This window comes from Zerene cesonia, chromosome 6, assembly GCF_012273895.1.
Source record: "Zerene cesonia ecotype Mississippi chromosome 6, Zerene_cesonia_1.1, whole genome shotgun sequence".
NCBI lineage: Eukaryota > Metazoa > Arthropoda > Insecta > Lepidoptera > Pieridae > Zerene > Zerene cesonia.
Window position 1 is genome coordinate 1,188,913 of NC_052107.1, and position 11,508 is coordinate 1,200,420.

General features: G+C 32.3%; 1 protein-coding gene across 1 annotated transcript in view; it reads left to right on the forward strand.

Annotated features, from left to right (window-relative positions):
- The first annotated feature begins 1,805 nt into the window (after positions 1-1,805).
- Positions 1,806-11,508, forward strand: part of LOC119840488 (protein timeless homolog) — a 29,467-nt gene continuing 19,764 nt past the window's right edge. Inside the window, exons 1-11 of the mRNA XM_038367126.1 lie at positions 1,806-2,192; positions 2,295-2,478; positions 2,973-3,107; positions 3,439-3,695; positions 3,788-3,985; positions 4,375-4,557; positions 4,711-4,843; positions 5,541-5,695; positions 5,819-5,937; positions 7,002-7,155; positions 11,275-11,355. Of these exons, the coding sequence (XP_038223054.1) occupies positions 1,939-2,192; positions 2,295-2,478; positions 2,973-3,107; positions 3,439-3,695; positions 3,788-3,985; positions 4,375-4,557; positions 4,711-4,843; positions 5,541-5,695; positions 5,819-5,937; positions 7,002-7,155; positions 11,275-11,355 (1,853 nt within the window). The 5' untranslated portion in view covers positions 1,806-1,938. The remainder of the gene's footprint in view (positions 2,193-2,294; positions 2,479-2,972; positions 3,108-3,438; positions 3,696-3,787; positions 3,986-4,374; positions 4,558-4,710; positions 4,844-5,540; positions 5,696-5,818; positions 5,938-7,001; positions 7,156-11,274; positions 11,356-11,508) is intronic.

Sequence of the window (11,508 nt, forward strand, 5' to 3'; positions counted from 1 at the left end):
GTAATGAAGCCAAATTAAAAAGGGTACGTGTTTGTTTTAGGCCCGGCTTAATACGTGATAGATAACATGTAAACTCGGGTCAATGGAGCATAAATGTTAATTAATGTGACATTTTATCAAGACTTAATATTATTTCAATTTAGGTTCATTTGTCCTATTCAGTTTACTTACTTTTTTTAGTATTACCACAGATAACATATACGATACTAGGTATTTATCTAAGCATTAGGTATTATATAAAAAACAACATTCGAGATAGTAAATAGGTAGTCAAATGGAATTGATAAAAAACATAAAAGTTACATACGTGAGTTTGTAAACCCAATCGCTATTGGAGCAAGATAATCCTGCCGATTGGTAGTACGCCAGGACCTCCATCCAACTGGCTTCCCGCCAGATCAAATGAGCTTAGTGATGTACGCATGTTGCCAGTTTTTAAAAGTCGAATATTATCTTCGAAATACATGACTGTTATCGCAAATGTGTCTGTCATTTTTAGTTTTGAAGAGTTAATGATTAACTCAGATAAAAAACAACGGTATGTTTGAGTTTGAGTTATATTTATTATCTTTATTTAAAGCTTGTGCGGCTGAAATTAGAGGATTCTGTTCATTACTCAATTGCTAAAAAACGTGTTATTTAAAGCATTCTTATTTTCTGTATTCATATTGGCAGATATTAATCTACCAATTATTATTGTTCTCGGTATCATTTGGATCATATTATAGTACGTTTATTATTACGATAATTTAAATTTTGAAACAAAATTTCGTCATTAACAATAAGTACATCATTTAAGATTAGGAACATCACTACTCTGTTGTATTCTCGTGGAGATCAATGCGAACGCTGCTAAAAGCCTGTTACGGCGTCAATTAAACGGCTGCGCACGTATTATCGTTCCAAATAAAACTGACAGTATATCCATTTAGTTGCTCATGTTGAAATTTAATTCTTGGTACCCATTGTGTTATGTAACTGCGCACGTACAGAGTAACTTATGTATATCGTTGTAGTATGATGCTTATTATAATATTTGCAATCGATTCTAATTCTGTTGATGCTACTTAATACGAACCATAAAACCACATTTTATCCCAATTTTTTTAAACTCGTAATGATCGTAGCTCTAGCGTTGTATGTGGGAGTGGATCACGCTTCGGCACGTATTGGGCCAGCTCGCACCGGGGAGCTACCATACCCCATAGAAGAGCGGCATGCAAGTGTTTTTCGTTCGATGAGTGGGGGAGCCGGAGACCCATATCTTTTTTCTTACCCTTTCCGGCCCTTTACTTAATTCCTCTCGTCAATCCTTTCTTAATCCCTTTCTCATATAAAATCGGCAAACCATTTATAAAAAAAAAATAGAAATTAATTATAACCGAAAGTATCTTGATGGTTCTTATTATAGTTATCACAGGAGTTATTAGATATAACCATTGCTGTAGTAAGAGCCAGACTAAAAGTAAAAAAATGAAATAATATTATATATTGGATAAGGGAACAAAAATCATCCATTATTGTAATCTTATAACGTTACATAAGTAAATTTTTTGTTATGGTTTTGTTTGGTCATAAAATTTATGCTTACTTTATATTTTGTAACCAGCGTATACTGGTTAAACGTCTTCTTTTCGTAATATTTAATATCTACTCTTCTGTTTGGTACCACAATTCATTATTAAAAGTTTTAACCTTAATCCTATTCGAAATCTGTCTACTCAAATGCTTTGTATTCATGCGCTTCAAAATAGTAAATAGAAAAGAAGTGCATTTTCGCGGTATTTCTAATGTCAATCTGTCATCTAAAGTTTGCACTTTTGGGAAATTTCGATCAGTGAATTTTTTTAACTGTTACAATTAAAAGTTCTTGTTATTATTAAAAAAGTGTACAAGATTATTTGTGATATATAGATAACGGATTCTACTATTTAAAAAATGAGTTCCTTACTATCTGCTGAACTTTCTGCAACTTGCAATGCTCTTGGAACATTTAATAAAAAGACCGGAAAATACATGATAGACGACTTTACGTTAAATACAGTTAAAGATTTAATAAGATACATGAGAAGGGATGGTGAGGATCACGAAATTCGAAGGCATTTAGGACAGACTAAAGTTCTACAAAGTGACTTGTTGCCTATGTTAGTTGACCATTGGGAAAACAATGAACTTTTTGATGTCACTCTGAGGTAAGTGTACAATGATTGTTGCATTTCCATTATTAAAGTGCAAAATTATTATATTTGTACTATGCTTATAAAGCTCTTTAAATTTTAAGCAAATAATTTCAGGTTAGTCGTTAACTTAACAAACCCAGCTCTATTGCTGTTCAGAGAAGAAGTGCCCGTGGAAAGAACGGCTCGCCATAACTACTTGCAAATTCTATCCCACCTACAGTCATATAAAGAAGAGGCATTTAGCAAAGTTGAAAATTGGCAGGTGTTTGCTAAAAAGCTTACCAAGATACTTGAAATAGTATGTATTGTGTATTCACATCATATTCGTACCAAAAAAACACTATATTCTATACAAAAAATTTGTTTACAACATATGCTTTATGAATTTAGTATTTACAGAAATTCATAAGACTGAAAAGAAAAGTAAATTTGTGATTTAAATGTATAATTAGGGACTCGCATCAATGGTTCGTCCATCCTATAAATCATCTAACACATTTATAAATATTGAATCTTCTAGAACAGATTGCATTAATGCAAAAAAAAACCATACCCTTTAAATTTAATGTTAAATTAAGCCACCATAATCCTCACAGTAACAAGACGGAACAGAGTTTTACATATAATTTAATTAAATCAAATGAATATGGGACTTTTCAATTATTCTTTCCATTTCCAGATATATATTAAATGTGCAATGAATACTCACAATAAATACAATATTAATTTGTAAAATAAATTCTTATGACCTCAATTGTTTTACAATATCAATTTATCAAATTTTTTCTTAAGGATTGGTCCGAAAGAGATGAAGACACTGGATTAGTAATAGAAAGAATTTTGATTCTAATACGAAATGTATTACATGTACCTGCCGACTTAGACAAAGAGAGAAGACCAGATAATGATGCTAGCATTCATGATCAGGTATATTGAATGGGAAATATATTATTGTGCACAAAGTACATATATATATTTATATATTATGGATGTATTATACAATATTTACAATATTTATGGATATTAAAAACCAACCAAAATAAATTGGGTAGGGTACATCTTCCTAACTACCATATGAAAATAGTTGTAATGATATAATTAAAATAGGTGCATGAATTAACATCTTTTCACTTATCACTTTACCACTTACTTGAATAAGCTTTGCTTGGTTTGATTAATATTCAGTTTTTTCATACATAAATTTTCTTTAATCGTAAAATCATGTTGTTCAACAAACATTTAACATTGTTTCTTTTAGGTGCTCTGGGCATTAAACCAGTCGGGCATCCTAGACATAATCCTCTATATGTCATCGGAAAACGAAAAGCAGTACTTCATGCACATACTAGAAATCATCACACACTTGCTCCGAGAACAGAACCCCACAAGTTTAGCTGATGCTGCATTACAACGGAGTGTGGATGAGAAACTGAGGGATGAACAGGAATTACTGACTATACGAATGTCGGAGACAAAGGAGAGAGTTAATAAAGTTAGGCAATATTCTTCAACCAGGTATATTTATACAAAATTTTACTTATTATACAACGTTACAGAAGGTCAAAAATGTTGGATGCATGTAAAGCAATATAATTTTGGTTAAACAGGCACTCAAGATTTGGAGGGACCTATGTGATACAAAACATGAAATCAATATCAGAAAATGAATTAATATGTTTGAAGCCTCTGAACAAAATATCGAATTTAGACTTCAATGGTAGTAAGAAGTCTAAGTTAGTTAAACCTAAAAACAGAAGGCCTGAGGAGAGTGGCGCTATGGAGAGACGATCGCCATTTGCTGTAAGGTATGTTTTACTATAGAGTATTTTTTATTTATTTTTATTAGAATCAAGGATGTATATACAATGGTAAAAGATTTTTTCAGAAAGAATCAAACTCTTCATCTTTATATAATTAGTAAAAAACAGTACAGTACTAGTTTCATAAAATAAATAGATTAAATTTGCATCATTATATATTTTTTAAAAGTATTAAATGCAATACAAAAAATATTAGAAATTTAAAGAATTAACAGTGTATTTGAATTTTCTAACTAAACAATTGTTATATATTTATTTATGAAAAGTTTTGAAATAATTTCTGTTTGTCTAGTTTATATCATTGCAATATGTTTATATTTAATAATCATGCAACCAATCAATGTATAAGCAAAATTTGTTAATCTTCTTTCCAGACTGTTTCTGAAAGAGTTTTGCATAGAATTTCTGAATAGTGCGTACAATCCATTAATGCACTATGTTAAAGATGTATTAGTTAGAGCTAAAGCCCAACAAAACGATGAGTCATATTTCCTATGGGCAATGAGATTCTTTATGGAGTTTAATAGAGGACACAAGTTCGATGTTGCTTTGGTTGGGTGAGGTATTTTGATATAAATTTTTGATATACTAGAAAATGAATTTTTTGGTGAACAGATTTTGATAACTTTTTAAAAGGCTTTTCTAGTTTTGTTTATTAGAAGTAGGCTTATTATTCTGTTAAAAATAATTATTTCATGTGTCCGTTTTAGTGAAACCATGTCAGTGCCTATGTTTCATTACGTCCAACAGCAAATGGAGAAATATTATGACATGATACGAGTTGAGAAGAAAAAGTACCATGCCTGGGTTCGGAGATTGCATTTAGCGTTGAAGTGTTATAAGGTACTTTCAAAATTGAATTAAATTTAAAATCAATATAGTTAGGTAGATCACTATTTAACAGAGAATATATATTTTCTCGTCACTAAAAGTTTATATCTACTTTCATTAAAGGATAAAAATAATAACATGTTGCGGATGCATTGGCTTATGGTATACTAGGAGAAACTTGATTAAGTTTGTATTTTCATAATTAATGTATCTTCCTATGTTATGTCTATCAATATAAATAAAAGATGTGTTAATTCAGGCAAAAAATCATTTAAATAGGCCCCAATTCAAGCGTTTGAAGTACAATAAATAATAAATAAATATATAATATAGAATGTGTATTTAACTGTATTTTTTTAATATTGAAAATTTTGTTTTATTCCTATTTTATGATGTTACATCTTAATATATAAAATTCTCGTGTCACAGTTTTCGTTGCCAAACTCCTCCGAAACGGCTTGACCGATTCCTCTGAAATTTGGTAAGCATATTGGGTAGGTCTGAGAATCGGCCAACATCTATTTTTTATCCCGATATTCCTACGGGATACGGACTTACGCGGGTGAAACCGCGGGGCGCAGCTAGTAATATTATAATATTGGACTTACACTAAGTGAAGTGAATCACTAGATACAAAACTTTTTCAAATTTCGATATTTTTCAATATTTCTATACAATTTTTTCAAATTTTTTAAAACAACTTTAACAGGAGCTATTGAACACACTTCTAGTGATGGACAAGTCCGAAAGTGTCAATGTGAAGGAATCGGCGAAAGTGATAAAGAGCAATGTGTTTTATGTGTTGGAGTATAGAGAGTTCGTACTGGCGACCATTTTGAATTATGATGATAATAAAATGCCGAGGTGAGTTTTTTGTCACCACACTTGTTTGTTTGTGTGTATGTATACATACAAGCACATTATATTATTATCGGCAGGAGTATTATATGTTTTACTCAAATGTTAATGTTTTTTGTTCGATTTTAGATCTTATTTATTGGATTTGGTAGAAACCGTGCATTTATTCTTAAAAATGTTGGAGCATTATTGCAAAAAGACCGGTCTAGTGGTTCAGAAGAAAATTCGTAGGAAGGCTAAAAGCAAAAGTAAGTATTAATGACTTTGATATTTGCTTTCAGAGGGTGCAATATTTATTTTAATTTGTTGAATTTAATAAATAAAATAGAAATTATTGAACAAAAACATTACTCTTCTTTCCTTCAATCCCGATGATCAAGTCAGATGAAGTGCCTAGTATGTTGTAAAGCAAAGCTGTCTAAAATCAAATGTATATATAATGTATAAATTTGGTTATTACTAATAATAAGAATTAAAAAAAAACCTGATTACAATTCAACATAATGTTTTCAGTACAGATCAGATAAGTTTATAAAAAAATATTTCCTCCAATTAGTTTAACAATGCTTTCCAGCTTAATTACACAATCTCTCTAAAATACATAAGTAATATCTACGCATAAAAAAACGAAAACTTATCTAAAAAATATAACAATTAATATACTATATAACAGTTAAAAGACTCAATTCACCCCCGTCCCGAAAAAAAAAAAACACAAAAAATAACAATATAATCCACGCATTCGAAAATTAACGGTGTATAATATAAAAATCCAAAATGGCGGACGAAACGTAAGAACGGGCGCGTTTTCACGGGCGGCTTGTCAAAGTGACGCTTCCATAACTAATTGCTTATACGGATTAATATGAGTGAATGTGTTTTCATTTTAATTTTCACGGGAATGATTTTCATGGAAACGTCTAAAATTTTCTTTATGGATGGTCAGTTTTTAACGATTTAAAAAAGGGGAAGATTCCATTTCATTGTGTTTTTTTTTTGTTTTATGTATGTTCAACGATTTTTCCAAGTATAGATGAAAGTTCAAAATTAATTATCTTTTGTAAAGTTACTTGTCTGTGTTGTATTAATCTTAATCTTATTATTATTTGAAAAAAAAAATTAAAGGTATGATCGATTCGATTGCCAGATAATTTTTTTTGTATAATAAAGGAAAAAAAGAAAAGCAAAATAATAAAGGAATTGAATATTAATCTATCTATAATTTTATCATTCCACATTGTTCCACTTTTCCCATAAAGAACACTACAAACAACGAATACAATTCGATTTTTTTTTTGTTTTTCTTACGTAGAACCAAAGCCCCGGCCGAAGCCCCAAGCCCCCAAACCGGATATCCCCCAGTGGGAAGCAGTCCGCGAGCAAATGGCGGTAGTTCTCACTTCGCGAATCGACAACTACCCTCCGCCATTCGACGCAGCGTCTGACACACCGATTGACCAGCAGAAGTGAGTTGGTATTTATTTATGTCATTGCGAGTAACTGAGCAGGTGGTTCGCCTGATGGTAAGCGATCACCACCGCCCATAAACATTCGCAGAGATAGTACCTCTGCGGATGCGCTACCCGCAAAGGGGTAAGGGGAAAAGGAAAGGATTGACTCGAAAGAAGGAATGAACTGGGAAGGGAAAGGAAAGAAAGGGCCTCCGGCGCCCCCACTCACCGTACGAAACACATTAGCATCTTATCAGGTCATCTGTAGGGGTGTGGTCCTTCCCCGGTACGAGCTGGCCCAATTCATGCCGAAGCGTCCTCAACACCCACATTATAATGCTTTAATTTTAAATTTATTCATTTATTTCTTCAATATGTACAGTTAAAAGATCTTAAATAACTTAAAACTACGGCCCATATAAATCTAAACTAATATGATACAGAAGAAACATTTGTATGTTTTATGTATGTCTAATGTTTTCACACAAACTGCTTGGTCGATTTCAATAATCATTTCACCATTAGACATATATGTACCGCGGGTAAAGCCTGATTGCTGAGCCTTACTAATTTTATGTGAGTTAATAAGAAAGTACACGGATTTACTTTACAAGTCCAAACAAAGTTTTATTAATTATTCGTATAAGAACTGCTAATACTTCTAAAGTTTTTATATAGCACCAAAACACTTAATTTGACCGCCAATATCAATTATAATGCAAATTTGTATTAATTCTATTTGAATGTTTTTGTAAAGCGTAATTGAATAAATATCATATAAATTACGTGTCTGGTTCCTTCTTCATTTTATTTCTACTTAAAATACACATATGTAAAATTCTAACTAAAACTATAACTTACTGTAGTCTTATAATACACACAGTCGTTTAACGAAAACATTTATCAGATAAATTGGGCGGGAGAAAGGGGTGAGGCGCGGGAGGAACTACATACAGCCCGAGCTACATACGCTATTTGGTTAGCAGGTCGGGACACTATTTCAGGGCTACCGCGCGCATGTTTAAATGTAACATAGTCTACTATACGACCTGTACGACCCGGGTAGTCATTTATCGTAATTGAAATAAACTATCCTATCTTTTAAGGCGGATCAAACTGCACATAATGACCCAACTTGATTGTAATCGCTTAAGTGGTTCAAGTGTCTATCACGTGACGAGTAATTTATATAAATTAAAATTATTGAGCTGTGACAACCGTCTAGACGTTTTCGGCGTCTACGAGATCAAAGGCGTTATAGTACTGTATGTGTGTACTTTCTATTTATACTGTGGCTGAACTCTTGTTTCACGATAGCGTTGTCGATAATAAAAACAAGTTATTGCAATCACGTTGACATCTTTCACGATAAGTTTAATAGTTTTGAAAAGAAAATATATATTTCGTTTGAGAAATCTTAGTTAATTTAATGTACTTTATATTACGTTTATAAGAAAATATATATTTCGTTCGAGAAATCTTAGTTAATTTAATGTACTTTAAGTGTTTTAATTATATGTTTTGTTCAATTATTAAAATTAATTTTGTGAAGTAATGTTTTTTGTAAATGATAAATTTTTATTGGAAGTTAGAGCTTAATTTTATTTCACGTATGAAGTGTTTATTTACCAATAATAATCAACTAATAATAAATGTAAATTATATGGCCAAAGATTTGACCTATAATCAGTAATATCAAAAAGGTAAATAAAATAAATAGATATGGATCAAGTAATAAACAGGGGCATTTTTCATAATACCATAAACAAACACAAAATAATAAAAAAGATTTCACCATTAGCGCATATGAAACCCACACAATGCCACAAAAGGCTATTAACCACCAAATATATATAAACTCGAAAACAAATATATAAAAACTCAAAAATAATTTTCAACTTATAACTGGCCATTCTAGAAACAAGCACTTTTAAGTAAAAATTCTTCAATAAAAAGTTTAATCTTGTTATTTAAATTATACTTTTTCTATTTTCTCTTCTTAGCCTATTCGTCTTAATCCCGAATTCATTGTATTTCCATTAAAACAGCAACCGGTTTCACAATCGTATAGACGAGTTTTGTCGCATTATATTTCCGACCTTGTAATTACGTGACCTAGCTCGGAACTAATATGTAATAAATTATCGCGTAATGAGTCTCTCCGTAGCCTCCCAAAACTTCTGGGCTAATTCCACATTCTGGGCTCGACCACTAGAATTCCCTAATTTACAATCCACATAATAACCACCCGTACAAGTTTCTAATTCTGGCGACACCGCCAAATAAATAACTGTCTGAGCACCTTCCCACGTTGATTTAAAAAGCGGCAGACACATTTTCAACATCAGTTTAACTGGTGTTATGTCCACTTCATCCACTAAATTGGTCCTAACTGATCCTGGGTGCAAGCAGTTCACCGTAACCCCGGTGCCTTGTAACCTTCGCGCCAATTCGAAGGTCATTAAATTGATGCACAGCTTCGTTTTGAAATAGCCAAAGATGTTCGTAAATGTGTTCATTCGTTCGGGAACTTCGTGCAGTTTGTCTATATCGAAGTTTAACACTACACTGTGCGTTATTGAAGACACATTTATAATCCGGCTCGGAGTCGATGCTTTTAGTAGAGGCAAGAGCAGCGATGTTAGAAGGAAAGGTCCGATATAATTGGTCTGCGCTAACAGCGAGTAACCGTCTTCCGTTTTTTCATCGGCTCCTATAAAAGTTGCCGCGTTGTTAATGAGAATATCTAATCGTTTCTCCGATTCCAACACTCCAGATGCAAATTTCTCGATAGACGCAAAGGACGCTAGGTTCAAACGGCGAAAGGTTACATCTGCATTTCTCGATGTCTCCTTGATCTTGTTAACAGCATCTGCAGCTCGTTGCTCGTTTCTGCAGGCTAGTATGACTCTAGCTCCCCTCTGAGCTAGGTCTTCAGCGACCGCGTAACCGATTCCGCTGTTCGCTCCAGTCACGATAGCGACTTTATTCACTAAATGCGCACTGCACTTACAAAGGCCGCGTGTGACGTAGTTGTAAATATAGGCCAGAAGTAATATAAATATTAATGTTATTGGGAGTAACATAAAAAGTATCGTCGCGAACATCGTTATAACGCGGTAGTCGTGTATAGACTGATATTAAAATATACGAACGCTCATTTAAAATAATATAAACGATTTGTAATTTGTTGTAGTTTTTACATTCAAAACTCGAAGTTAACAATAATCAAACCCTATATTTGATTATTGTGGAGTTGATAAATTTCAAATGCTCTTATAATTCTGAATTAAATTGTGTTATAATATATATGGAACATAGAGTAAGGCTAGGATCAGGATAGTACAAATAGTTGTTATATATAAAAGAAATATATAAACATGTATTATCCAAGCATAAAAGTATGTTTGAAATCCGTCTAGCAGCTCCTGTAATTAGAGCGTTCTTTATCATCAAAAGTATAAATATAAATTCCTTGTAGTAAAAACCGGTAGTAACTGGTTGTGTTCTTATGGATTATTTTGTGATAACCTTGATGTGACGTTATTTACATTTATTTAGGAAGTGACGGTAATATTATTAATAACGGGTTTTTTTTCTTTGTCCGGTTGTTACAGTGTATGCAAATATAGTCCTTATGCGTATAAAATACAAAGAAATTTGTGAAAATGCCGCGGACAGGATGATAGCATATATATATGTAGTTGTAACCCGCGGCATCGCTCACATGGTACCCGAGTAAAAAGTAGCATTAGTGCTAATTCCATACGATAAGCTAAGAAACAAACATCCATACCATCCATACTTAAATACTTTCACGTTTTTAATATTATTAGGATGTATGTTACTTACAGTTCACCCCGGTTTTACCCCAGCCGAGCATTCAGGAATCACCAGCAATCTGCATATCCAATGGTGAAAGAATTTATAAAATCGGTCTAGTAGTTCCTAATATAGGCGCGTTCAAACATACAAACAAGCACGTCAGCTTCAACTCTTCAGTATAGTATATCTATTATGTTCTATGAATAACAAACATTTTGAAATTGAATTGACTATTGGGAGCCGGTTTAGCTGTTTTTGATAAAAAACATATCTTATAACATTCAAATACTCACACGCAATCATTTCCAGGGAAGATTGTATGAAGAAAATTCAGAAACTGATGCGCGAACAGAAATACGAGGACGCTGTCGGCACATTCCGGGCGGCGAGGTATGTTAATAATCAATATACATATATATCAATAATGTTAATAATATATTATACATATATTATATGTATAATATATTTGTATGTACTTAGTCTGGCCATAAATACTGTTACACTTAATTATAAAAAAATATTACATTTGAATTTCGAATCTGT